The following is a 27465-nucleotide window of genomic DNA, read 5'->3' on the forward strand; positions in this document are numbered from 1 at the left end:
CAGCCCGGGGTAGCATTGCCCTCAGCAGGCCAATCCATCCACATCTATCCCTAATCAAGAGAATGCACTATAGCCGGGCGGTGGTGGCACATAATCCCAGCACTCGGGAAGCAGAGGCAGGCAGATCTCTGTGAGTTCAAGGCTAGCCTGGTCTACAAAGTGAGTTCCAGGACAGGCTCCAAAGCTACACAGAGAAACCCTGTCTTGAAAAAACAAACAAAAAGAAAGAAAGAAAGAACGAAAGAAAGAAAGAAAGAAAGAAAGAAAGAAAGAAAGAAAGAAAGAAAATGCACTATAGACTTGCCTACAGATGAATCTTATGGAGGCATTTTCTCAATGGATAAATCACTTTTCCCAAACGACTCTAGCTTGCATCAGTTGGTATTAAATTAACTAACACACACCTCATACCAACATCTGGGGCTTATTTTTAAAATTCACTGTATCTATTTTATTTCAAAAGATTGCATGTGTAATTGAGATCATACAAAATTACCCCTAATGTATCTGGCTCCCTTCACTATTTCAGGTTACCTATGTTTTGGCAAATGGTAGGATTTCCCTCATGTTTAAGTCTGAATAATAGTCTGTTGTATGTGTATAATATAAATATATTATTGTTGTTGTCATTATTTTGGTTTTTGGAGACAGGGTTTTTCTGTGTAGCCTTTGCTGTCCTAGAACTCTCTCTGTAGACCAGGCTGGCCTCGAGAGGTCCATCTGTCTCTGCCTCCTGAGCGCTGGTATTAAAGGCGTGTGCCACCACTACCCAGCTTATTTTCTTTCTTTCTTTCTTTCTTTCTTGTCTGTCTGTCTTTCATCTGTTGTGGACATTTAGGTTGATTCTATATTTTAGCTATTATAAGTAGTATTTCAATAAACATGCCAGTGCAGACCATCTATTCAACATATTGATTTTGTTTCCTTTTCTTATGCCTAGTATTGCTGCTGAATCATGTTACCTTTTTTTAAAAATTAAAGTATTTTATTTTTATTAATTTAAATTATGTGTATATGTGCACATCTGAATGTGAGTTTGAACATGTAAATGTAATGCACATGGAGGCCAGAAGAAGGTGTCAGAGCCCCTCCTGCAGCTGGAGTTATGGGCAGGTGGGAACCGTTTGATGTGGGTGCTAGGACTTGAACTCCAGTCCTCTGTAGGAGCAGTAAGTACTCTTTAACTATTGGGCCATCTCTCCAGACCCCATGTGGTAGTTCTGTTTTTAATTTTTTGAGGAAACTTCATACTGCTTTCCATAATAGCTGTACAAGTTCACATCATGTCCAGCAGACACAAGAATTCCCTTTCTTGCCGGGCGGTGGTGGCGCACGCCTTTAATCCCAGCACTCGGGAGGCAGAGCCAGGCGGATCTTTGTGAGTTCGAGGTCAGCCTGGCCTACCAAGTGAGTTCCAGGAAAGGCACAAAGCTACGCAGAGAAACTCTGTCTCGAAAAAACAAAAAACAAAAAACAAAAAACAAAAAACAAAAAAAAGAATTCCCTTTCTTCACTATCTCACCAACACTCATCACTTGTCTTTTATAATAACTGTTCTAGGAGCTGGAGAGATGGCTAAGAGCACTGGCTGCTCTTCTAGAGGAACCAGGTTCAATTCCCAGCACCCACAGAGACTGACACCTTCTTATGGCCTCAGGTAGCACTGTCCTATATGTGGTGTATAGATACTCATGCAGGCAAAACACCCCTACATATAAAATAATAAACCTAAAGAAATACCCATCCTAGCAAGTGTGGGGTAGTTTTGGTATGCATTTCCCTAGTAATTAGTGATGTGGAACACCCTTTTATTAGCTGTTACAACGTACACTACATTGGTAAATTGTCATATGCTGTTTGAATGCACTGGGAAGCTGGCTCTGGAAGCAAAGTTGCACCCTCATCCCCAACTCCATTTCCATTTCAGGCATAAGCATGTTTGACTCAAAGAGTCTCCCAAGATCTAGTGTGGGTGCATTCCTGCTGAGCTACTCCTGGCCTAGGCTCCAGACAGTAGCACCTAGCCCCAATCCTTCCTTTGTTTAATGGACACCTGTAGCTGGAGAGCTTCTCTCCAGGTGCCACCAAGCCCCCCCCCCCCCCCCCCCCCCCGCAGTCCCACAACCCACGTATAAAATAATCACTCAGACGCTTATATTACTTATAAACTGTATGGTTGTGGCAGGCTTCTTGTTATCTACTTCTTCTATCTTACATTAACCCATTTCTATTAATCTATAAGTTTCCATGTGGCTTGTGGCTTACCGGTACCTTACATCTCGCTTGTCATGGCAGCGGCTGGCCGGTCTCCCCCCACTTCCGCCTTCCACTTCCCCCAATTCTCTACTCCTTGTCCCGCCTATACTTCCTGCCTGGCTACTGGCCAATCAGTGTTTTATTTACTAACCAATCAGAGGAGGGCATTTGGCATACAGACCATCCCACAGAACTTCCCCTTTTCTTTTTTTCAAAAAGGAACATTTTAACTTTCATATAGTAAAATTACAGATAACAAAACAATTATCAAGCAAGAATTACAGTTATAATATCTTGTCTATTTATAATAACTAGTCTATTTGGCAAAATTAAAGAAGATATCTTATCTATCTTATATTTGTGAGTCTAAGGTTTCATATCTAACTTATCTTTTATCATACATAACTAAGAAAAATTGTAACTATCTAGCTTCAACTACATCAAAGACCTCAGAAGGATATAATATTACCTGAGAAATGGGAGAAGGATGCAAGCAACTTTCAGGAGTCTTGCAGGGTAGACAGAGACAGCTGACAGCCTGGACAGTCACCTAATGTTCCTTTGTAAAGCTGGGGCATCTGTCTTTAGCCCATAGGGTTAGAGTCTCTCAGTCACTTCTCTCAGTGTCCTGTAGAATGTCTGGCAGTTTCCTCTGTGAAGCAGGAACCTGAAGGACCATTTTGTCAAGCAAAGTTCAGTGGTCACCTTCCTATGGGTCCTGCATGTCCAGTTGATCAAGCAGTCCAGGCAAGAACAGTTTCTTGCCCAAATGGCTATTTTTGTCAAGGTGAAGACAAACTCCATATGGAGTGTCTTCAATGCCCATCCTCCTCTCTGAAGTAAATCTGGTGCTGCTAGGAGCAGACATGTCTCACTGTCCAGAAAGTCTACATTTTTAAAATATTTTAAATGCCATATTCTGTAGGTCTTTGAAGTATTTGAAGATTATCTGTCTATCTGAAATATATCTATGTATACCTAGAAGACTTAACTAACATGGCTACAAGTATGATTATCATAGATGACTAATTATTAATCTACTTTTTAATTATCCATTACAATTTTAAATGAGCTGTACAAACATAATACCTTAAACAAGAGTAGAATTATACACACAAGAAATATACACAATCAGAGGAACACATTTGGCATACAGAACATCCCACAGCAGACACCTTTTGTTTCTCTTATTGCCCTATGTGAATCTTGTCTGAGAGTCTCCCAAAGATCCATGGCCTATGCAAAACTTGGTTCAGGAAACCTAGAAAACCACCTTGGTACCTGAGAAATCCAGGAATTTGCACTTGGCATTGTATCTCTGGGTTCTCCTTTCAGGTTGTTTCGAAGGTACGGAAATTAATTGGCTAAACTGTAAATAGAGAGAAAATAAAGATGCCCTAGGTGAAGGAAAGGCATTTCAGCCCTTCCAGGCTGGACCCTTCTGCAGTCATAATGGGCTAGATTCATTCTTAAGATGCCTCTGAGTCTTCTTTCCATGGATCCACATGAACTCACACACCCGTGTTGTGACACACAGGGATAATCCAGGGATGGAACTCTGATAGGGTGGGAACCAAGCATCGAAAGAGCCCAAGAGTGAAAATATTGTGCCTGCCAGTACACGGTGGCACACATCTTTAATCACAGAACTCTGGCGGCAAAGGCAGGAGGATCTCTGTGCATACCAGGTCAGCCTCGTCTACACTGTGAGGCCCTGTCTCCAAACCAACCAACCAGCCAACCAACCAACCAAATAAAGTGCCCTTGAGAATGAGCGGCAGGTGACCCATTTCCAACAGAGGTTCCCTAGTGTTCGCACCACGGTTTAAAGGTGCCTGTGGCAGGCGAGAAGCTGAAAGTTCAGCCATAGGTGAACACTTAATGGCGGAATTCCAGTCAACTGCCTCAGCATCCCCAGGTCAGTTTCTGCTGGATATCTGTAAGCTCCTAATTTGATGATTATTGTTCTTTGACTTAGAATCCTTCCCCAAGGAGACATTCTACTCTGCCCCGGACTCTCTGTCTGTTAGTGGCTGCCTTAAAAGGGCTTCCCCAGTTAGTTTTTGCTGGATATTTGAATGCCCAATTTGATTATATTTTGTGTTCCCTTTATTAAGAGGGAGGGAGAGAACACAACCCGTTCAAAAGCAAAATTGTGGCTATCACAGATCATCCTCTGAACTGTACAAAACAGTTATTGATATGTGTATATTCACGTCAGAAAAAAGTCTCAACCTTTTTAATTAAATTACCAGATAACTTTCTGGTAGTTGTGACAAGATCCTGCACTTGAGGAAGCCTCATGGTTTCGGGAGATACAGTTCTTCTTGGTGGTGGGAAGGCAGGGCAGCTGGAGCTTGAGGCGGCCGGTCACATGGTATCCACAGTCAGGAAGCAGAGAGAGATGGACGCTGGTGCTCAGCTCACTGTCTCTTCATTGTTCAGTCTGGGATCCTACTCCACTAGATGGCACTGCCCATATTCAGGTGGGGCCCACTCTTCAGTGAAACGTGTCTGAGAAGATCGTCACAGAGAGATCTCTGGCATGTCTCCTTAATTTCAGTCCCATTAATCACATCCCACTTGTTCAGGGTGCTCTTTGCGGCTCATAGTTTTGTTGTTTTAGTGAAAACTCATTATCAAGGCCGGTTTCCATGTACAGTTCTTACCATGCTGGCTTACAGGAGTATTAGCCTCAAGCCTGCATGAGATCCCATCTCAGAGAAAAGTCACTACTCTCACCACCAATTTTAAGGAGAGTGTTTGGTACATAGGAAATGCCCAAAACACACTTGTTTGCAGAGCAAGAAACAACTGATGTCGACATGAGTAGTATGAACCAAGTTGCTGAAAAAGGAAACAGTACTGAATGACAGACAGGGCCTTGCAAAGAGTTCTTCTGTATTGACAGAAATGTCAGGAGGAAGTTTTGAGGTCAAAGGAGATATAATTCATGCCATTGCACGGGCTGTCTATAGTTGAAAATCAGTATTCTATGTGTCGCTCATAGCTGTGTCAATAATTATGCCTGACATTACGCCTGAAGGGAGACGAAAGTTTGCCCTTTAAAAAAAATTATTCTTATTTTTTAAAAAGTGCATATGTGGAGGCTGGAGAGATGGCTCAGAAGTTAAGAGTACTGACTCATCTTCCAGAGGTCCTGAGTTCATTTCCCAGCAAACCACATGGTGGCTCACAACCATCTGTAATGAGATCTGGTGCCCTCTTCTGGCCTGCAGGGATGCATGCAGGCAGAACACTGTATGCATAATAAAGAAATAAAATCTTTAAAAAAAAAAAAAAGTGTGTGTGTGTGTGTGTGTGTGTGTGTGTGTGCGTGTGTATGTCCACAAAGGCCTGAAGAGAGAAGACATCAGACCCCCTACAGCTAGAGCTTATGTGTTGCCTGACATGAATGCTGGGAACCAAACGCAGGTCCTCTGGATGAGCACCACACAATCTTAACCACCAAACCATCTCTCCAGACCCTCATTCCCTTCTTGATCACTGAATACTAACCGTTCTTGGATGGTTTAGTCATTTGCGATTAAAAAGGTAAAATGCAGTTTTAAAGGACTGCATAATCGGTCCAGAGAGGGAAGGGAAAAAGCGTTGGCCTTGACGTCAGAAAATTGAGAGTAGAAACTGACTCTGCCAGTAGAAACTGACAACTGGCCAGATGTACGCCTGGAAGCAAGGCTCGACCTCTAAAGTATGGAGTTACATCTACATCTACAACATGGAGCTATTACAGGGACATTAAGTGTGTGTGTGTGTGTGTGGGGAGGGGTATTATGGAATTATGAACAAGAGTTTTAGATGAATGTGTATAGATTAAAACGCTCCTTTTTTAAAAAATTTTTTTTTTTCGAGACAGGGTTTCTCTGTGTAGCTTTGCGAATTTCCTGGATCTCACTCTGTAGACCAGGCTGGCCTCGAACTCACAGAGATCCACCTGCCTCTGTCTGAGTAATCAATGCAAAGCTATCCCTAGCCAGCTGTGTCAACACACAGCTGCAACCTCTGCACTTGGGAGGTGGAAACAAGAGTGTCAGGAACTCAAGGCCAGCCTAAGCTACATGAAGTCCTACATCAAATAAACAAAACCCCATGTTATTCCTAAGCTTCATGAGTATCTAAGGCCAGGGAAGGCCTTGCATATTTAACATCTCTGAATATCTTTCTCTTGACAATCTTCACTAATTTAAAACTCTTTAGAGACAATCTCACTATTTACCTTAAAATAGTCTCGAATTCAAGATCCTCCCACTTCACTCCTGAGTATGGGATTACAGGTATGCATTACCAGACCCTTTTAAATTAAATTTTATCTTGTAATTATACGTCTACTTTTATTAATTTACTATGTACACGTGTGTGTATGTGTGTGGCCATGTGTGCCACGGCTCACAGATGGAGATCAGAGGTCAACTTGTGGGAGTCAGTTGTTTCCATCCTCAGTGTGGGACCCAGTGATCAAACTCAGGTTATTAGGCTTGGCAGCAAGCCCCTTTGCCTACTGAGCCATCTTGCCAGCCCTACTTCCATATTTTTGTCATCAAGATTGAATTTGGGGCCTGTGAGTGCTAGGCAAGTGTTTCCACAGCCTCACCTCACTTTAAAAGACACACTTCTTCTCTAGCTATCTGCTGCTTCTAAAACAGGAGGATTTTGGACCAAGGACTTTCACTGTTGAGCTGTAATTCTCAGCACTGAAAAGGGGGGCGGGGGGAGGCAGGGTATAATTCACACATCTTAAAATTCTCTATTTCAAAGTGTAGGATTCAGTGATTTCAGCACATTCACGAAGATGTGCAGTCTTCAACATGAATTCCAAAAAGTATAAATCACCCTGCCCCCTCAAAACAAACAAAAGTCTCATTAACAGCCTCCCTCTATGTTCTCTTGCCCCACTACCAGCCACTAACATGCTTCCAGTTTTTCTGGATTTGCCAGAAGTGTATTTGTGTGTGTAGGTCAGTGTCTCCGCAGGTAGCTCAGGCCTCAGGCTATCTTTGAACTGGCTATTTAGCTGAGTGGTCTCTGGAGCCATCTCTCCAGCCTGCTTTCAACTTCTCGTATCATGTTTTCGAGATTCTCATGCTGCATTGTACGTCGGGACCGAAGAACCAAAGCACCCCCATTTCAAGCAAGCCCCTCACCCCAGCTTGAAACAGGCCTGAGTTTCTAAATTCTCAGAGCCGCTGACATAGGTCCCAGGACAAAGTCAGGATTAGTTTGAAGAGCCATCTGGTAACAACTGACTAACCACAGAATGCCCCAATGCAGGAGATGGTCAAAAGTACAAAGTCAGGATGTTTGAAGAGCTATCTGGTAGCAATTGATTAATCACAGATGCCCCAATGCCAGAGATAATCTATAAAGTTTGACAAACAACCAGTCAAAACTACAAAGTAAGATAACACAAAAATTCTGGAAAGCCCCTAAAACTTTGAGCCAATCAGAATTGTACCCATAGTAGCACCCCTAACTGATGTAATCTTATGGTTTCTGCCTTTTAAACTGAGCAGAGGGGCGGTCACCTCCTCCAGCCTCTGCTATGTTGGTGGGTTGGAGAGGTCCCTGCCGGGAGGCTTGAACTGTTCCTATAAACCTTGCTTTTGCATTTCGGTGAGCTCGTGTCTCTGGTGGTCTCTTTGGGGGGTCTCCACGCCCAGGGCCTAACAGGGACCTTATTCCCTTGTGTTGATCCTAAGCCACTGTGTGTACGCCCCAAATTTGACTTACCCATTTGTTATATTTAGGTTGCTTCACTCTTAAACCTCAAGACAGAAGAGTAACATTGTGAACGGCTTTTCATATGCAACCCATCGTCTTTCTTTCACGTTAGTCTCTCATTTCAGGTTGAGGCAGGACACCTAACGGGTGTTCCCTTACATCACTAGGCTCCCGTTAGTTTCTGCTCAAATCTGGGCGCACAAGCGTACATTCGTAGAACCGGAGGGTGGAGTAGAGGTGTCCCGCCCCCGCCCCGCCCCGCCCCCCCCCCCCCCCCCCCGCCCCGCCCCTCCCCGCCCCGCCCACTAACTCGCGGACTCTTCCGACGCTCTCCCAGGTCGGAGAAATGCAACCAATCCACGAGTGTGTCCGGGAAGCGGCGCTCCACAGTGGTTGATGAAGGCTGATGACGGACCTACCCTCCAATCGGCAGGCGAAGGGCTGGGCTAGAGTCAGCTGGTGGAACCACATGACCGGAGCCTGGCGCCGGAAGCTACCTATCCGGTGGACAGCTTCCCTGGCCCCTACGGCTGCGATGGTGAGTGAGGACGCATGCGCGGGCGTGCACGCCTAGGGTTCCTCGTCCCTGTTCCCCAAGCTTCGGTTGCCCCCTTATGGCCTGCCTTCCGCTGTCACCTCCAGTCCACCCTGCGACCGAGAGGGAACGGAGATGGGAGGGAGGCGACAGGGAGGGCTGGAGAAGGCTCTGCCACCCGGCGTTCTGCGGCAGGGGAATAGTCTAGATGGCACAAGGGGCGGGGCACAAGGGGTCTGGAGGGAGAAGGGCCTCGAGGAGGGGGTATGGGGCTAGGAAGGCCTCCTGGGTCGCCTACTTGACAAGTGGAAGGACTTAGGGGTCGGTCCACTAGTGACCGTGGATGGAGACTCAGTCTTACAAGGCATTTAGAGGGTCTGGAAGGGCCCTATCCAGGAGGAAGATGGGTCTGCAAGGCTGTCACGCTCCTCACCCCTTGCCTTTTTTACCCACTAGACTTCCGCACTGACCCAGGGACTGGAGCGAATCCCAGACCAGCTTGGCTACCTGGTGCTGAGCGAAGGTGCAGTGCTTGTGGTGCGTTGTGGAAAAGCAAGGCGCGCGCACGGGGCAGGACAGGGTGTGTGTGGAGGTGTGGGGAGGTGTCCTTTTGGGATACACGGTCCACAAATCCCTTCAGATCTTGCCCCAGTTTCTCCCAGCTGTCTGTTTTTGTCCTCTGTCTGGCTCCCTGCTTGCCATATAGTAAGCTTTCAGTAATTAAATGTCTGGAATCCAAGTCTCCTGTTTGATGGTATGTAAGAGGTTTGTTACCAAAGGCTCAGTTCGGAGAGTTAATTTGCTTAGCACGCACAAAGCCTTGGGTTCAGTCCCAAGTACTGTATAAAACTAAGCATGGTGGGACATAAACTCAGCCCTTGAAAGGTGGAGACAGGCAGATCAGAAGTTCAGGGTCATCCTTGGCTACATAGTAAATTCACTCCCAGTCTGGACTACATGTAACCTTGCCTTAAAAAAAAAAAAAAGACCAGCTTTTCTAAAGTCGAACAATTAGTTTGATGGCAACTAGTCACTTGTAGTATGTTTTTATTTGGTGTATCTTTAAAACTGACATGGGGGCACATTTGGGTGCCACAGCTAGTGAATGTCACAGGACACCTTTGCAGGTGAGTTCTCCTTCCACCACATGGGTCCTGTGGATTGAACTCAGGTCATCAGGCATTGAGGCGAGCATTTTTATGTTCTGAGCCATTTCACCTGCCCCTAGAACTTTTTTTTGGGAGCTGAGGACCGAACCCAGGGCCTCACGCTTGCTAAGCTCTACCACTGAGCTAAATCCCCAACCCGAACTTTTTTTTTTTTTTTTTTTTTCCAATGGCAAGGCTTCTTTAGAGCAGAAGTTGAGCTGAGCTACGAGGTCAGAAGGTTGTGAATGAGAAAAAGAACACTTAGGGCTGGGAGCAAGCTGGACATACTGGCCTGAGCCTGTCAGTGCCTGTCTGGGTTAGGTGTGGGTTTGTGTTGAAATGGTTTGAGCAGGATGATGTGGTAAGAATCTGACAGTGGAGGACTTCCTGTGGCTAGCTTTGACATCTTTGAGGGTTATTTAAAACAAAAACATAAGTCACTGAAAAGGTTTAACAAGACTCTTCCAGGAGCGTCATCTAGGTAGGACACTAGACTGTAGCAATAAGGGGTACGGACAGAAGACATTGTATCTACTTTTGGTGTGTGTCTGCACACGTGTGCACAGGTATGTATACCCATGCATGTGCTGAGGCCAGCAGGATACGAGAGTCCTGCTTTATCACTCTCTGCCTTATTTCTTGAGGCAGGGTCTCTCACTGAGCCTGGAGCTAGGCTTGCAGCCCTGAGCAAGCTCCAGCAATGAACCTGTCTGTGCCCCCACAGTGCTGGGGTTACAAGTGTGGCCATGCCTGGCCGGGGATTTGAACTCAGGTCCTCTTGCTTATATAGCAAGTGCTCTTATTCACTGAGCCATCTCCACAGCCCAGAGAATACATCTTAGAGGTGTTGATATATATTATAATCAGATAAAATTAGATATTAGATAAAAGTACTTCTGGGTGTATGTAACCTTTCTGAAGTACTCATTCAGCAGGACTTTGAACTGGGAAAACCAGAAAATATGATGGTGCCTGAACAAATAAGAAACTGAGAAAGGAAGCTGACCAAGGAGGTAGCTAAGGGGAATTTTGATGGCCTAACTGCAGATACTGAGTTTGAGGTGACCTGATAGCAGTTATATAGAACGTTTATTAAGTAGATACATAATGCTCTCTCATTTTCTTATGAAACCTTCACAAGCCCATAAAATAGGTCCTGCTGACCCCAATCTACAAATGGAGAAACTGAGAGCAAAAGGAACTGAGCCTAGTAACGGGCTCACTTAGAAGCAATGGGAAGAGGAAGTTGAGACAGCCTGTACTATTGTTCAGAGAAATCTGGACAGCAGTCCTATCACCCAAGGAGTAGCCAGAGGGAAGGTTCCAAAGACAAAGTGGGTGTTTCTGCTTCATAGCCTACAGACAGGACAAGTGGGAAGATTGGGAATAGATGGAGACTTTAAAGACAGGACAGTTGGCTCGGTGGTGGAACATCTGCCAGGAATCCTAGGAGAGGGGCTGGGGCGTGGCTCAGTGGTAGAGCCCCTGTCTAGAATCCCCCAGTGAGGGGCTGGGGTGTGGCTCAGTGGTAGAGCACCTGCCTAGAATCCCCCAGTGAGGGGCTGGGGTGTGACTCAGTGGTAGAGCCCCTGTCTAGAATCCCCCAGTGAGGGGCTGGGGTGTGGCTCAGTGGTAGAAGACCTGCCTAGAATCCCCCAGGGAGGGGCTGGGGTGTGGCTCAGTGGTAGAGCCCCTGTCTAGAATCCCCCAGTGAGGGGCTGGGGTGTGGCTCAGTGGTAGAGCCCCTGTCTAGAATCCCCCAGTGAGGGGCTGGGGTGTGGCTCAGTGGTAGAGCACCTGCCTAGAGAGGCTGGAGGTATGGTAGATCATTTGATGATCACACCTAAGGTTTTGATCCCCAGCATGGGTATCAGCAGTTATAAGTAAAGGTTGGTATTTCAGGGTGAGAAACAGGATGGCACAAGGGAAGGCAACACCATCATAAAGAAGCTCCAGGTAGAATTTATGCAATGCTGGGCACCTTGGGACTATGGGAGACCATAAGTATAGGAACCAGAGGTCCTGTGCCTCGAATTTGTTCCTCACACTGGTCTCTCACTTTTTGCCCCTACCTCCTCCATGCACATGCAGTCATCTGGGGACCTTGAGAACGATGAGCAGGCAGCCAGCACCATCTCAGAGCTGGTCAGCACAGCCTGTGGCTTCCGGCTGCACCATGGCACGAACATCCCTTTCAAGCGCCTGTCTGGTAAGCTCCTGCTTTTGGAGGTGGTGGCGGGGGTTTGCTTCTAGAGGCTTCTCTGCTTAGGGGGCGAATATCTGGCTCCATTCCACTGACTCCCAAATCCTCCTGGGGTCCCTGGTTCAACCACTGCCCTCAGTTTGAGGTCCTCTGGTATGAGAACCGAGTAATAAGAACAGGAAGGCCTTTCACAGCCGCCTCTCCTTTGTCCCATCCCAGCCAAGTTTGCTGTGACCCCCATGGAGGCCACTGTCCCCACTGACTTTGCTCCCTTCCCTTCCAGTGGTCTTTGGTGAACACACGCTGCTGGTGACTGTGTCCGGACAGAGGGTGTTTGTGGTAAAGAGGCAGAACCGAGGTCGGGAACCTATTGATGTCTGAGCTGGAGAAGTGGACTGCCGCTGGGGCCTGTGACAGGGGGACACCATCCTCTACCTTTCTCGCTGCTGGGACTGGGTCTGTGCTCGACACCTCCTCACTCCCACCCAAGACACAAAGGCTTAGCGATTTCTGCGCTAAGGGAAACCATGGCAAGAGCATCCCCTCCTTTCTCCCCTTCTGCGTAATAAACAGCAGTTCAACCCTTCCAGGGCTCAGGACGTGTGCACAGAATGGTTTGTTTGGGTGCTCATCTTCGTCCTTCCAGGAAGATAGCCATACCTCAGAACATCTTGGTGAGACAAAAACCACCACCAGGCAGCCTAGAACTGAGAACTAGAGACAGGTGCTGCGATGCACATCTGTCATCCCGGCCCTTGAGAGGCAAGTCAGGAGCATCAAGTTTCAGACAGCCTGGGTTTCAGGGCCAGTCTAGGGTGTTTCAAAACCAACATAAGTAGAACCAGGAATTGGAGAGTCATGGACAGGAAGGCAGCTGTTTGTATACTGAAGGCGATCGCCCCTGTGGTCAGCACATGGACAACACCTAGACTCCCTCCTGAACGGCTTTTAATAGTTTTACTTCAGTTGGAAGATGTAGTCAGAGAATAAGTTACAGGAACAGACAAAAACGAAAAACAAAAACAAAACAAACGAAACCAAAAAAAAAAACCCAAGAAAATGGAACTTAAAGTGCTTCAGGCTGCCAACGTAAACATGAGGGGCAGAAAGAGGCCACCTAGCTATGTCCCCAACCCCTGAGACAGGAGAGTCATTGTCATTGTTGGGGTCCCTTTACCACCACCACCCTCTAATCTCAGCCCTGCGGGTGGGTGGCAGGGAATTTCAGAGGCAGAGAGGACTGAACAGGATGAGAATACTCTGTAAACTCGGGACAAAGTGAAGGGCTGGGACAAGGGAGCGCCTGCAGCCCCTTGCCCTGCTGGGGTGGGGCCAGCCCCCCCCACCACCACGGGAACTTGGGGAATACTGTTGGCTGAGCTGCAGCCATGCTGCCCATTTCACAGCTGCCCTCACCCCTCACCAGCAGACACAGACAGGCAGCAGCCCTGAAGGGCCTCTCTGCCACCAGTGGGAGACGCCGCCTGGGAACAAGGAGCCCTCCGGGGGCTTAGGGTTTCTGGAGTGTACGGAGCTGAGCGAGCAGACTGGGGCTACTTGACGGGCTCCACCACCAAGACTTTACACTCGCGCTTGGCAATCTTGTCTAGAGAAAGCACAGCCTTGTCCGGGGGCAGGTAGAGGGGACGACCGACGGGGGAAGCCACAGGGGGTGTGATGGCCCTGCGTTCCATCACGCTGCCAGACCTGGGAGAAGACAGAGGCTGTGGGCTCTGGGAGGGTGCAGCATCCCTCTGGCGCCCTGCTCCTGCCCCCCCAACTTCCTTCTTGGCCACCCTGACACCAGTCCAGGTCCCTTACCTCATGAGGTGGCTACGGGAAGGCTGTTGGTGGGAGAAAGACTGGGAACGGCCTAGGCTGGCCTGGTGTCTTTCCACCAGGTCCCGGACAGCAGGACTGCTGGGGCTGCTCTTGCGGGACAGGGGCCGGGCCTCAGGTGGAGGGTGGGACACACTGGCAGTGAACTGGAGCTTCAGTTTCATGTGCTGGCTCAGCTGGGTAGGAAGATGCAGACCTTCACACAGACCCAGGGTTGGACTGGGTTTCACCTTCCCTGTGCCCAGCCTTCCAGTGCCACCTAAGATGTTTCCCCTCTAGAAGCTAGGAAGCCCCGATTGCTCCACCCAACGCTGGGCCCACCTCAAAGAGCCCCGTCCTCAGGGCCTGGAAGGCCACACTGAAGGTAAGTGCGCTGCCCTTCCGGGAGAAGCCAAGGTTATTGAGGGGTGTGTGGCAGACGATGGAGTCCAGGGCTGCTTGCATGGCCCGACGCTCTTCCTCACACAGCTGCTTTCCTGGGGACAGAAAACAGGTACCCGTGAGCACTGGATAGCTTTCCTCAGCTCCCACAGGTCTTTACCAGCAAGGGGGGGGGGCGTATAATTCGCAGCTCTGTGAAGTGAACTGAGTAAATGTTATCTTTTGCTGAGGGTTATAGACAATAGTAGTTAATGCTGTGTGCTGAGGTCTGTTCTAACCAACTCGTTAATATGCGTAAGAAGCCGTGAGCTGTTATTCACTCAGTTTTAGAGAGCATAGAAGCCCAGAGAGACAAAGTAACTTACCCAAGGTCACAGAGCCAGTAACTGAGCGAGGGAGAGCTTGTACCAGAAAGTGCAGATCCAGTGTCTCTGCCCACTGCCTATTTTATTTTATTTTATTTTATTTATTTATTTATTTATTTATTTATTTATTTTTTTATTTTTTTGGTTTTTCGAGACAGGGTTTCTCTGTAGCTTTTGGAGGCTGTCCTGAACTAGCTCTGTAGACCAGGCTGGCATCGAACTCACAGAGATCCATCTGCCTCTGCCTCCCGAGTACTGGGATTACAGGCGTGCGCCACCACCGCCCGGCGACCCCCACTGCCTATATCTGAACGCCCCATCCTGTGACCCGGGATGACTAGCTGGGTACTCGGCGGAGCCATCTGGGTACTGCAGTCACCCTCGGAGGTGGGGCTGACACCTCCTGGAACCGTTCTCACTACCCTACTACTTGCTTTCCCCTGTCCCTCCCAGGGGACAAGGTCTCAGCCTGGTAGGTGACCCACCAGCCTGTGCGTGTTCCGGGGTCCACACAAGCCTCACAGCAAGGAAGTCTTGGAGGTTGTTGAGCAGCGTGTAGGTGACAGTGAACCGCTCGTAGGTCCGAACAGGGGATTCACAAGAAGCAGTCATCACAAAGCAGGGGCGGTCTAGGCGGACACTGGGCAGGCTAGGAGCAGTGGAAGAGGAAGCTGGGTGTATGTGTTAGGCAGAGGTGAGCAGGAGAAGTGCCTGGTGGGTCTCCCACATACTCACCGGTAGTGGGTGTAGATGCTCTGGGTGAAGGGCAGTTTTGGGGTGGACCACTGAACCACGGCAATCAAGGGGACTTCAAGACCCTGCAGACAGGACAAAGGAAGACTTCCCATGTTCAGAGTTTTCTTCTCTTAAGCCCATGGACTTCCCCTTCCATTGTCTATTCTGCAACTCCTTATATAGCTAGGGATGACCTTGAACTTCTGAACTTCCTGCTACCTCCCAAGTGCTAGGATCCCAGGCACACACCACTACACCTGATGCATACAATGCTGAGGGCAGAACCTACGGTTTTGTGCTTGGTACACAAGCACTCCACCAACTGAACCCTATCTCCAGTTCCCCGATTTTCATCACGTATGCGAACACACCAGCTCACCTCCTTGGCCCCAGGAGGGGGCTGCTCACCCCCTCTCAGCTGAAACAGGAAGTTGTGTTCCTCCAGAGCACTAAGTGGACTGGGGAAGTAGCCAGAGGTACCAGGAAGCCGACAGAAGGAGCCCATGGAGACTTCCCCAGACTGGTGACTAATTCAGAAGAAAAGAAGGCAGTGCATTGAGCTTGCCATATCCCATCTCTGTCCCCACCTCTCAACATCCCTGCCCCTCCCCAGGACCTCACCAGACATTGTCCACCAGAAGTACAGAGCCATCAGGCATGACAGGCAGATAACTGGCGTTGAAGTTAGGGAGGATTCGGATATCCCAGATGGAGATCTCCTCCTGGGAAGAGCTGTTCAGCACTGTGTGGGGGGAACCAGCCCAGTTCAGAGCAGTGAGACCCCACCCACCCCCTTTACCTAGCATAACAGACCCATCACTGCCCTCCAATCCACTCCCTTGCTGTTCAAGCCTTTGAGCCTGCAGATCCGCTCACCCTTGAGCACGGTCAAGTGTTTTCCAGCCACAGTGAACTGCCGGCATTTCAGAACTGGAGGGGGAAGCAGTGTCAGCAGGGTGCTCACTGCAGAGAGAGAGGATGAGGCAAGAAATCAGACCACTACCTTACAGCTCTCCCCTTCCAGTCTGGCCCCTCGAATCTACCCCTCCTCCAAGCTCTAGCTTCCCTCCTCTCCCGGACCTTGGGCCTTGAAGGCGCTCTGCTCTCCACGGAAAGTATCCCCAGGAGATCGCGTCTGTAGTAAGCGCAGGTAGCCTTGATCTCGGACTTCCGGTGCCTCGACCTCGCGCTTCCACACGGTCACTACAATCTAGGTACAGGAGCCACCGGGCCATGACTCAGGTCTGCCAGACGGGTTCTGAAATGTCTTCTGCATTATAGGGCAACAGCTCCAGCTTTGTCATCCTACCTTGGCCTTGGGTGTCCCTGGGGGCAGTCTATCCAGTGAAACAGTGAGCGGGAAAATGACCTCATCTGTGGACACGATCGGTTCTTCCACAGGCAGCTAGGGGGTTATGAAAGGGGTGAGAAGTCAGTATCAAAGATGCAGGATTCTTCAACCTCGCTGCAAGACAGGGCTAGTCTTTACGCCCTCCTCTGGCTGTCAAGCCCTCGCTGTCCTGTCTTAGGTCCCTCTGCAAGGCAGGACGATGCTGTCTGTCACCTGCCTCCCTGCGTCAGGTCCCTAAAGAGTCCACTGCCCCAGACTGCCTCCTCTGTGGCCCCGGCAAACCTCCCCTCAGCCCCTGTCACCCCGAGATCCTCACCGTGGTCGCTCCCCCTGAGGTAGCAGGGCCCGGGCCGTGGGTGAGAAGGGGGCTGCAGCCTCGGAACAAGCCCCCGCCCCCTGGGTCCCCTCCCCCCGGGGGCTCAGCATCCTGGTCGCCGGCGCCGCCGCCGCCGCCGCCGCCCCCTGGCAGCACCCCTCCGGCGCTGACCGAGGCCAGGGCGGCCAGGGCAGTCGCCAGCTCGGTCCAGGCCCCTCGGGATGCCAAGCCCGCGCCGCCCCCGACGCCGGGCCCCGCGCCGCCCCGGCAGCGCAGCACCAGCAGGAAGCGGACCGTCTCCCCTAGGTACAGATGGTTGCGCCGGGGCAGCGCCCGGTACCGGCCCGGGTCCCCAGCCAGTTCGGCGCGTGGCGGCAGCGGCACGGCCGGGAAATACATCGAGTAGTCGCATTGGGACTCCATGGGGCGGGGAAGGCGACGCGACCCGACACCGGGCCGGCGGGAGCTCGGCCGGCGAGTCCCGACCCCCCACCCCGAGGGCCGCTGCTCCGCCCGGCAGCGGGAGACACCAGCCGGGCCCGGAAACCAGGGAAACGGACCCGGAACCCAGACCCGGCGGCGCCGGAACTGGGGTGCGGGGCTGAATGACCGGGGAAAAACCGGAAGCGGAAGGGAAGGGAAGGGGCGTAGCCTCCGTGGTGGCACGGATGGGGCCGCGCGGGTGGGGGTCGTGAGTGCAGGCTGCCGAGGAATTTGTAGGAGACCTGACCGGCTTCTTTGGGTGGAATTTATTTCTATTTGCCCCTCCTCCTTCTCCCCGTCTTTTTTCTTTCTCTTCTGACCTCTCTCCCTTGCTCTCCTCCCTAATTTTCTCTTTCTGTTCCCCCAACCCCCTCACGAGTCTTTCTTTTTATGACAGGGTTGCCTGTAGCCCCAGCCCGCCTTAAACACCCTGTCTGACTGAGGATGTGCTCAAACTTTTGATTCTCTCGCCTCCGTTCTCCGGAGGGCTGGCATTACAGGCTGGCGTTGCATACAGTGTCGTCCGGTCTGACTTATGCAGGGCTGAGGAGAGAGAATCCTTGAGGGCTTCGTGCATGCTAGGCAAGCACTCTGCCAACTGAGCTACCCCCCCTGTCTTTTTCTTGGACTTTTGTGGTGGTGGTGGTGGTGGTGGTTGGAGGTTATTGGTTTTGGTAGTATGCGCGCGTGTGTGCGTGCACGTGTGTGTGTGTGTGTGTGTGTGTGTGTGTGTGTGTGTGTGTCTGGCATACATGACCCTCAGCCTCCTGCTAGTCATTCATTTTACCAATGGGCTGTATTGGTACCAATGGCCTTGAGGAAATACAGAGAGAAAAGAAAGAACCCTTTCCAGTCCAGTTTCTATCCAACAAAAGATTTCCCCATCCCTTCCCTTTTGAGAGCTCTACATAAAACTACTAACTGGGGGCTGGAGAGATGGTTCTGAGGTAAGAGCACTTGCTGTTCTTGCAGAGGAGCAGGGCTTCCGACCCATCACCCACATGATGGCTCACGATCATTGGTAGCTCCAGTTCCAGGAGACCTGTGGGCACCAGGCATGTATGGTGCACATTTACACGTGCAGGCAAAACACTCGTTCACAAAAATAAATCTAATAATGTTTTTAAAAAATAAGTAAACGTTTCATAGTGTTTATTCACCCAGCAAACATTTTCACAGTGAAATCCACACAGCTCCATGACAAAGATTTCATAGAGAAATGGTCCCCAAACTTTCTCTGGCTCACTCTTCTTTGGCCCCTGGGGGGGGGGGCTTTGGGGGGAACTGCTACATGAACCTGTCTTGAGACTTGAAGAGGCAAAGTGAGCAGCTGGAAGTGGAGGGTGGAGGCAGATGCTGCTGGAATTCCTCCAGAAAGGCCAGACAACTCCAGTCTCACCTTAGAGCCAACTTCCTATTCATTCCAAGGAAAGGGAAGGTGTATCTGGCTGTCATCCGCCGGCCACTTGTGTTCTAATTTGTAATCCGATAGATATGGGGGAAGTAGCCTTGAGGTCTTGAGAGGCAGGGAGACTGTAGGGGGGAACTGCTTGGCATCAAGTTTGTCCTTATACTGTAGCTCAGGGGTAGCCAAGCGTTCACATTCCTCTCGGTCTTTCTGGCTCAGTCCATTCTGAAGGACGTAGCCCAAAACTTTAGCTGAACCGAACTGGAAAGGACGGAACCTTACATCGCTGATGTATTTGGGGTCTAAAGCCTCACCTCCCATCAAGCAACGTCTAGCTAGAGCTTCTCTTCGTGCCCGGAGCTCAGCCACGGCCCGTTGCAGCCGACTCTGGCCATATTGTTCTATCCGTGCCCACAGACTCCGGTTGAAGTGAGTATAAAGAGCCCAGTCTAGGTTATTCCAAGCCCGGGCCCGTGCAGTCAGCTGCTGATCTTCACCTTTCACCGTACTCTGATTGACAGCACTGAGCCTCTGCTTACTTCCAGCCTGGGCATTGTGCGTGAAGCCCACCACATCATCCAGACTCCAGCACAGGGCATCTGCCAACAGAACCAATGACTCGTCAAAGTATTCAGCCACCATGACCAAGTCAAAGACAGAGTCCAACCAGGCCAGACCCCACTTGATAAAAGATGAGGGCCCCAAATCCGTTGAGGCAAAGCTGGCTGGCTGCTCATGACTATTAGCAACGGTGCTCATAGGCTGGAAGAGAGTTCCAGGGCCGGCACCAGAAGAAGGCACAATATGTAGCTGGAGGGGGTTGGGGTCTCTGGGTAGATGAGGACTGACTCTCATCTCTGGGGGGAAGGGCAAACCAAAATCGAACCATAGTAAGTTGCGGGCGTAGTGGTTGCCACGGCCCCCGGGTCTGTAGAAGGCTTGAGGGTTAGACAGGAAAGCAGTCAAAGATGGTGCGTTTCGGAAGGCCGATGAAGCTGATTTATAATAGGAGAAGGCAGAGCGGGCTAGAGCCGCTGGGTCTCGGACAATGGAAAAGAAGAAGCTGTCGGAAGGCATGACCTGTAGTACCTGCAGAGGGGAGAAAGAGCAGACACAGAGAAAGAACTTGACTAAGGAAAAGGTAAGTACAAGCTAAGGCTCTGGTGAGCCTTCAGAACTCTGCTGTCATCCCTCGGCTCCCTTCATTAGCTGGGTGATCTTGGGGGAAATTCTGTATCACCTCTGAGACTCAATTTACTTGTCTCCAAAAGGGAAGTAGTCAGAGGTTCCCACAAGATAGTGGCTAGTCAGAAATCTGGACCACACAAAGCTCCTCTAGATCGTTCATTTCCTTGAGTCTTTGTGTCTTCTTTAGTTGATAAAAACTCTCAGGCGGGCAGTGGTGGCACACATTTTTAATCCCAGCACCGGGGAGGCAGAGCCAGGCGGATCTCTGTGAGTTTGAGACCAGCCTGGTCTACAGAGTGAGAGATCCAGGACAGGCACCAAAGCTACACAGAGAAACCCTGTCTTGGGGGAAAAAACAAACAAACAAACAAAACCTCTCAAACCTGGGGCTGAGGAAATGGCTCAGTCCATAAAGCATGAGGTCCCAAGTCCAGACTCCCAATACCCACATAAAAGCCACGTACGTGGTGCTCACCCATAATAAGCCATGTGCTGGGGAGACAGAGACAGATAGAACCCTGGGAGCTTCTGGCACACACCTAAAATCTCTAAGAACCAGACTTGGTTTTTACTTCTACAGAAAAATAAAAGATCTTAATATTCAGTTTTTGTGTGTTCACATGTGCAAGTGTTCATGTGTGTTCTCTCTGGGGGAGAGCCTCATTTCCTCAGACATCATCCACCTTTGTTTTCAAGACAAGATCTCTCACTGGCCTGAGGGAGAGATAACTGGGCAAGGCTGGCTAGTCTGGGAGCCCCAGGGACTCACCTGTTTCTGCCTCCTCAATGCCGGGAACACAAGAGCCTGCTACAGTGCCCAGCTTTCTTACCTGGGTTCTGGGAATCAAATTCAGGACCTGAAATTGTTTGCATGGTAAACATTTTACTATATCTCCACATCCCTACCCCTTTCCAAGACAAGAGCACACGTATGCAGCCCAGGGTGTCCTTGAACTCCTTCCTACCTCAGCCACCCGAGCATTGTAATTACAGACAGGTACCAACATGACCAGCGCGCACACACAAAAACTGTTAAATGCCTTTTTTTGGGACTCTGGGTCATAGCTTCAAGAAAACAACTAGCCTTGAGGCTCCTCAGGATTCCATCAGGGACAGCAGATGCGTTCTCAGACCAGTCCAAGATGATGTACTGCAAGGCACTTCTGGAACTCCTGAAGATGGTGGAGAACAAGACACTCCTGAAGTAGGGCACACCAGGGGTCAGGGGGTGGTGCGGTGCTGGAAAATGGGTAGGACTAAAGTCTGAGATGTGTGTCTCTATTACTCAGCAGGTACCTTGAGAATCAGGCTGGGTTGTGCTGTAACAGCCCTGCAGACTGACTGACATATGGTGTTAATAGTTCCCAGACTCCCTAATAATGATTTTTTATCATGGAATCTAACCTTTCTCTATCACAGTGGCAATTGGTAGTAAGTCTGTCCTTAAGGGAGTTTTAAAAATTAGGATCGGGGGCTGGACAGGTGGCTCAGTAATTAAGACCTGGCATGCTGCAATTGTGAGAACCGGTCTTCAGACCCCAGCATCCATGTACCGAGTCAGGTATCTCTACCAATGCCCGTAAGCCTATCTCCAATGGGGACAGAGACAGGAGGATTATTGGGGCTTGATGACTTCCGGCCTAGCTGAGAACCTAGCCCCAGGTTGAGGGAGGGGCCCTGCCTCAAAGGAACAGACAGAGAATGATACCTGAGAACTCCTTGCTGTCCTTTCTAAGCCTCCTTGTACATGCATAGGCACACCTTGTCTCTCTCACACACAAATAAACAAATTAATCTTCAGATGAATAAAATAAATAAGTTTGGATCAATCTCCAGAATGATAATAGGAACTTATTTGGAATTCAAGGTGTTATGCTGTGCATCTGGAAGCCATGTGAGCAAGCCCCCAACCAGCAACAAAGCATCCCTCAGTCTTTAGCCAATCCCTCCCCAAAAAGAACAAATGGTTTCATTTCTCTTCTTGTCACGAAATTTCAGTCCCCAAACTCCTACTTCCCCACCCCCACTCTGCAGGAGGACACAGCCTGAGGACAAATGACCGTTCACATTCGTAGTGTGAAGATTTAAGAGTGGGGATGCAGAACAGAACAGACTGAAAATTTACTGAGGAAAATAAATAAACATAAATGGATTATAAAAAAAAAAGGAGTTATGGCAGGCTGGAGAGATGGCTCAGTGGGTAAAGTGCTGTGCAAGTGTGAAGACCCAAGTTTGAATCCCCATGACCCAGGTAAATAAAGTTAGATGTAGTAGCATGCCTCTGTAAACCTCCCATGGTGAGATGGGAGGTGGGGACAGGTGAGTCCCCAGAAACCCACAGACCAGCTAGCCTGGAGTACATAGCCACACACTGCAAAAACAGACCCTGTCTCAAATGCGGTGGAAGGTGAGAACTAACACAAGGTTGTCTCTGACTGCCACGCTCCATAGCACACCCTTGCCTGTATCACAGTTAGGGACACACGCATCCTACACATGAAGATTGGTTTTTGTTTGTTTTTAATTATGCCTTTCCTTAACTGAGTGTTTTTTTACTTTCTTCATTAATATGGGCATGCCCAGAGGGCAGAGCCTTTGAAATCTGTTTTTGCCCCCCAACCCCGCCCCGAAAGGAGATGGTAGTTAACTGTCTCTGGCATTAAAAATAACTGTTCCCAGTTCTACCATTTGCTACTTGTGTGGCTTTGGGCCTTTCACTGATGGTATCAGAGCCTTTGTTTCTTTGGGGACCAATCTGGATTAGTATATCTGGAAGAGCGTGGAAGTGCCTGGAACACGGTAGGCAGTCATTGAATGGCATTGGCCGTGAAGATCATCTCTCAGCCATTCGAGGAACTTGGTCCAGTGATCCTTGTTACTGTCTCGCTCTTATCGGTAGCCCCTTGTCATACAAGAGCGGCCCCTCGCTGCTGCTGTCATCTCCTTCACGATCCTCAGCTGGCCTGTTCTGCATGCTGGGTATGGTGGCTCACACATGAAATCCTAGCCCTTGGAAGGCCGAGGAAGGATGACAGAGTTCAAGGAAAACCCAGGGTATGTAACAAGAGCCTGTTTCAAAATCAAGTGTTTTGGGGGTCCCTGCTATTCTATTGGCTGCACATACTCTCCTGTATTTACACATATATACACGCATCATCATGTCTTTGTGATGGTTTACTTCCTCTAAGAATGCCAGGTCAGGGCTAGGGGTATAGCCCAGTGGTAAAATGCTTGTCTAGCATGTGTGGGGAACCCCTGGGACCAACCCCCAGTACTTCATTGAACACAAAAACAAAAACACCAAGAATATTGGATGTTTACTGGACATTGTGGTTCACACCTATAGTTCCGGCACTTTGAGAGACTGAGATAGAAGTTACCATGAGTTCTAGGACATTCTGGGCTAATGGTAAATGTCATAATGGTATCTATCTAAAAAAAAAAAAAAAAGTCCACCCAAAGAACGTCTGAGCTGGAGAACTATTTTACTTTGTAGAGTGCTGGCCTAGCATTCACAAAGTGCTGAGGTCCATCCCCACCACTACATAGACAGATAGTGGTTTGTGCACACTTGTATCCAACACTCGGGAGATGGAGGCAGGAGCATCAGGAGTTCAAGCCCATCCTTAGCTAGTTAGTGAGTTCGAATCGAAACTAGTCTGAGCTACATGAGATCCAGTATCAAATACAGACACAGACAGACAGACAGACAGACAGACAGACACACACACACACACACACACACACACACACACACAGGAGAAAGCAGGAAGCATAATAGCCTTTACTGATCTTTTTTCTAAGTTCCTCGCCCACCACACCAGTCTTTCTCTGTTCTTCTGCCAGGTGCTCCTCATCCCTCATGGGGCTAGAATTACAGTGTGAGCCACCACACCCAGTGCCCCCGTGCTTTCTGTTTCTGTCGACCAGCATTCACTGGTTTAAGCCTGTGAGAGAACAGGCTCATCTCTCTCCTAAGAAGTCTCTTTTAGGGTGGGACTTGGGGTCCTTTCTATACGGTTGTGGTCATGGCCGCTTGTATTTGAGATGGGGGTCTGGTTATACAGCTCAGGTTGGTCTTCAACTTTTTTTTTTTAATTTTTTTTTTAACTTTTTGATATCAGATCCTTCTGGCTCCATCTCCCAAGTGCTAGGATTATAGGTGTGCACCACCACACCTGGTTTACATGGGGCTAGGAATTGAATCCAGGGCCTTATACATGCTGGACAAGCACTCTACCAACTGGGTTACATCCTTAGTCTGACCTCCCTTCGCCCCGTGTCTCAACTTCCTCAGTTTTGGGATTATTGGTCCGACTATTCCGTACTCTGTTGAGGGCTTAACAAGGAAGTGACATGAAGTTTCAAAACGTGGTTTTTACACATACCCACCTCACCACCACCACCACCACCACTAGGGAGATGGAGACAGGAAGATCCTGGGGCTCACTGGCCAGCCAATCTAGCTGAATCATTACTAATTCAGGAGGTCTCTTTTCAAGTTTACTCTACCCTCCCTCCCTGAACCCGCTCACCTCTTTTAGGTTGAATCTCATGTGGTGACAGAGAATATGGAAAGGCTTCTTGGTATCGGAACTCTGGGGGTGGTAGCCTTTGACCTTAGAGGCCTGAAAAAGCTTTGGGTAGCCAAACTGGTAGTGGGTGGGTAGGGCAAAGCGTAGCCCTTGCTGGTCCCCGTAGCGATGAAGGAGATTGAGCACAGAGCTGCTCCCAGACTTGTGGGTCTTCAAGAACACAAGCCGCTGTCGTGGTAGGCAAGACTTAACAGTTGGTCCCAATGAAGGGACCCAGGACTGTCGGAGCTGCAGCCCAGGTAACCTGGAAAGAGAAAGGAAGGGGAGTGTCCCTGTCCCTTGCCATTATGTGGAGCAGATAGGTCCTTGTAAGGAATGGACAGTAGAAATGCAATGCTTGCACACACACACACACACACACACACACACACACACACCATGAGTGTTTACCTCCACGGGTCACATCCCCAGATGGGATTAAGGAAGAGTAGGTTGGGGGAGGGTAATAGTCGGAGAGGTGGGACAAGATGGGGACTCACCTCTTCTGAAATGGTCCCCTTAAGAGCTGGAGGCCAAATCCAATGGTCATGAAGATTCCCAGAGCCACCCCTAGGCTCCCAGGCCTCCAGAGCCTCATGGTCCTGGCAGGAGACAGAGGACCCATGTATCACAAGGGAAGTGACATTAGACAGTCAGTGACAGAGCCCTGGCCAAGAGCCATGGGTGGCAGAGACAGCTGGAGATGGCTGTGTGGCCGTGAAAGGCACCTTTTGGAGACCAGGGGCTCGTTCCCCAGGCCTGCTCGCAGCCCTGGTTGAGTCTGCCCCCTGAGTTAGCAGATTTTTGCCTCTGTCAGCGTCTAGAAGGGAAATGAGGGGGAAGGAGAGGAGTCTAAGGAGAAGGGGTAGAACTTTTTCTTCTTCTCCTGCCACTGAGACCTGAGGCAAGGGTGGGGAGTGGCCCGGTGTGTGTGCGTGTGCGTGTGCGTGTGCGTGCGTGTGTGTGTGTGTGTGTGTGTGTGTGTGTGTGTGCTCTTTACAGACCCTTGTAGATTTCCTGGCATCTATTCCCTGTTCTGCCAACCTTGCTTATCTTCAGCCACCCCCTGACTCTCCAACTGTACCTCCTTCCAAGCTTTAGATATTTAAAAGAGAAGGAGAGAAAGCCAGGACCCAGATCTCAAACGAAACGGACACCAAAATGAGACTGAACCTGTTTGTCCATGGTGACCTTCCATCAGGGCATTGTCAAGCCAGGTTCTGGCTGCCTTCTGAGCCCCTCTGTCAATCACAAATAGGAATGAAGGACCTCCCTCCTTCTGGAACTAGTATGGGGGAAACCTTAGGAGAGAATGGGGGGGGGGATCAGATAGGAACAGGTTGGGCAACCCAGGAGGAGGAACGGGGGGGTGGGGTGGACGGTGGACCTGGAGGAGGGATGTGAGCCACTGTTCCTGCTGGTTAGGCTGTTTCTCACTCAGTACAAGGCAGACCCCAAGGTTTAAAAGGGGCTGGTGCAAATGCTTCCTAATCTTGTCTATCAGTGCACAGGGAGGAGAGAGAGAGAGAGAGAGAGAGAGAGAGAGAGAGAGAGAGAGAGAGATTGATTGATTGATTTGATTTTCTTCTTTCCCAGGCCCTAAGCTTCCTAATGAACTTGGAGTGTAGCTCCACCTTTTCAGATCACACCCTGCAATCAAAGATCAAGGTCCTTTCAGCGGGCGTTGACAGCCCCCTTGCCTGAATTACCAGGGTGACCCCAAGAGAAAAGAATCCAAAATCGCTATCCAGAGACCCGCCTCCTTCTGACACTGTCCCCAACTCCCTCCCCCACCACAGCCCCAACTCCTCTATCCCAGCAACTCCTCTATCCCGAGCTAAGCTTTATTTCTTCCCATCCCCGCATCCCAGCTCACGGTCCCCTCTGCAGCTTTGGTGACGGCTTCATCTGTCGTCAGCCCTTTGTTAAGAGTCTTCTGTGAACCCCTCAAGTCTCCGTCCATAAATTCAAAGGTCCCTCCACGGGTTCCAGCCTCAGCTTCTCTAGCCACTCACCAGGCCGTAAGGAGAGCAGTCGAAAAATCAGGTCGGGCTGCCTCCGCCACCGCCCGGCTCCTTGGATCAACTTTCCCTACAAACTTTTCTTAGCACCCAGACTCCTCCCTCTCCCCTCCCTTTGTCCCGCCAGTCCAAGTAGCTGCTTACTTGCTTGCTTGGGCATTGATCTGTTCTTTCTGGGTCTCTCCTCTCCCTGCCCCTTTACCAGTCCACTGGGGAAAAGATCACCTAGCCTGCCTTTGAAAGATGCTACTTCTACCCTCCTTCCAAGTAGGAATCAATTACATCTTTTTTTTTTTTTTTTTTTTTTGGGCTTTCCACAAAAGATTTATTCAGGTGAAAGGGGAGAGGGGGGGGAGAGAGAGAAAGAGAGAGGAGGAGGAGGAGGAGGAGGAGGAGGAGGAGGAGGAGGAGGAGGAGGGGGGGAGGAGGAGGAGGAAAGAAAAGAAAAGAGAGGAGGGGAGAGAGGAGACAGACATGATAGCCAAAGTTTGCCAAGAACTGCTCCCCTTACCCCTAAGGCAAGGGTGGAGGTGTGTTAATGTAAACAGGCCTGGTGTTCACATTTTATAGGTACTTTCTCATGTGATTCCTGTTCGATTACCACAATTAGATTAAGATAGTCAGACCTCAGGCTTGGGAAATCTGGGGTTGTTCCTTAGGGCTGCTTGCCTAAGACTCCAAGAGGCAAGATGCAGCTAGAAACTGAGCCAGTTACAGATGCCCAAGAGGGAAGTTAAAAAGTATGGGAACAGACTGAAAGCAAAGCACCTGCTACATATGCATAAGGAGCCTGCGCCCATGTGAAGAAGCTGGGCATGGCCACAAGCGCATCTGCACGTGACTCCAGTGATATGGGGAAAAAGAATATCGTTGGAGCTTCCTGCCAGCCTAGCCCCAGGGTCCGTGAGAATGCCTGTCTCAAG

General features: G+C 49.6%; 3 protein-coding genes across 7 annotated transcripts; 1 reads left to right on the forward strand and 2 right to left on the reverse strand.

The window, feature by feature from the left end:
* The first annotated feature begins 8332 nt into the window (after positions 1 to 8332).
* Positions 8333 to 12477, forward strand: Lamtor4 (late endosomal/lysosomal adaptor, MAPK and MTOR activator 4). Its single transcript, XM_036172044.1, has 4 exons — positions 8333 to 8533; positions 8987 to 9067; positions 11770 to 11887; positions 12165 to 12477. Exons 1-4 carry the CDS (start codon positions 8402 to 8404, stop codon positions 12260 to 12262), a joined length of 429 nt encoding a protein of 142 aa, XP_036027937.1. The 5' UTR covers positions 8333 to 8401; the 3' UTR covers positions 12263 to 12477.
* Positions 12478 to 12812: 335 nt separating this feature from the next.
* Positions 12813 to 17473, reverse strand: Trappc14 (trafficking protein particle complex 14). Of its 2 annotated transcripts, XM_036171941.1 has the most exons (11): positions 16869 to 17473; positions 16511 to 16606; positions 16282 to 16411; positions 16078 to 16164; positions 15823 to 15943; positions 15581 to 15728; positions 15202 to 15284; positions 14952 to 15115; positions 14042 to 14196; positions 13703 to 13896; positions 12813 to 13588 (listed from the first exon to the last, which is right to left on the reverse strand). In XM_036171941.1, the coding sequence occupies exons 1-11, from the start codon at positions 17289 to 17291 to the stop codon at positions 13435 to 13437; spliced, it is 1755 nt and encodes a 584-aa protein (XP_036027834.1). In that variant the 5' UTR covers positions 17292 to 17473; the 3' UTR covers positions 12813 to 13434. The 2 variants fall into 2 exon arrangements, with proteins under 2 accessions (XP_036027834.1, XP_036027835.1); XM_036171942.1 differs by lacking the exon at positions 12813 to 13588 and having other exon boundaries at positions 13852 to 13916.
* Positions 17474 to 18486: 1013 nt separating this feature from the next.
* Positions 18487 to 26620, reverse strand: Gal3st4 (galactose-3-O-sulfotransferase 4). 4 transcript variants are annotated; one of them, XM_036172665.1, is made up of 5 exons: positions 26537 to 26620; positions 25695 to 25822; positions 25022 to 25341; positions 24483 to 24786; positions 18487 to 19848 (listed from the first exon to the last, which is right to left on the reverse strand). In XM_036172665.1, exons 3-5 carry the CDS (start codon positions 25144 to 25146, stop codon positions 18766 to 18768), a joined length of 1512 nt encoding a protein of 503 aa, XP_036028558.1. In that variant the 5' UTR covers positions 25147 to 25341; positions 25695 to 25822; positions 26537 to 26620; the 3' UTR covers positions 18487 to 18765. The 4 variants fall into 4 exon arrangements, with proteins under 4 accessions (XP_036028558.1, XP_036028559.1, XP_036028557.1 ...); XM_036172666.1 differs by lacking the exon at positions 25695 to 25822 and having other exon boundaries at positions 25022 to 25123; XM_036172664.1 differs by lacking the exons at positions 25695 to 25822; positions 26537 to 26620 and adding an exon at positions 26398 to 26523 and having other exon boundaries at positions 25022 to 25123.
* Between the last annotated feature and the right edge of the window lie 845 nt (positions 26621 to 27465).

The sequence above is a fragment of the Onychomys torridus genome, chromosome 22 (genome assembly GCF_903995425.1).
Source record: "Onychomys torridus chromosome 22, mOncTor1.1, whole genome shotgun sequence".
Taxonomy (NCBI): Eukaryota; Metazoa; Chordata; class Mammalia; order Rodentia; family Cricetidae; genus Onychomys; species Onychomys torridus.

Excerpts from the sequence above, each read along its gene's own strand:
- Lamtor4 (XM_036172044.1), top strand. The coding sequence starts at position 8,402 with ATGACGGACCTACCCTCCAATCGGCAGGCGAAGGGCTGGGCTAGAGTC. Across the intron at positions 8,534-8,986 it reads TGGCCCCTACGGCTGCGATG|ACTTCCGCACTGACCCAGGG; the intron begins GTGAGTGAGGAC and ends TTTACCCACTAG. Across the intron at positions 11,888-12,164 it reads CCCTTTCAAGCGCCTGTCTG|TGGTCTTTGGTGAACACACG; the intron begins GTAAGCTCCTGC and ends CTTCCCTTCCAG.
- Trappc14 (XM_036171941.1), bottom strand. The coding sequence starts at position 17,291 with ATGGAGTCCCAATGCGACTACTCGATGTATTTCCCGGCCGTGCCGCTG. Across the intron at positions 16,607-16,868 it reads CCTCAGGGGGAGCGACCACG|CTGCCTGTGGAAGAACCGAT; the intron begins GTGAGGATCTCG and ends ATAACCCCCTAG. Across the intron at positions 14,197-14,951 it reads CCCGGAACACGCACAGGCTG|GAAAGCAGCTGTGTGAGGAA; the intron begins GTGGGTCACCTA and ends TTCTGTCCCCAG.
- Gal3st4 (XM_036172664.1), bottom strand. The coding sequence starts at position 26,429 with ATGAAGCCGTCACCAAAGCTGCAGAGGGGACC. Across the intron at positions 25,124-26,397 it reads CCAAAGCTGCAGAGGGGACC|GACCATGAGGCTCTGGAGGC; the intron begins GTGAGCTGGGAT and ends GTCTCCTGCCAG. Across the intron at positions 19,849-24,482 it reads TGAGATTCAACCTAAAAGAG|GTACTACAGGTCATGCCTTC; the intron begins GTGAGCGGGTTC and ends TCCCCTCTGCAG.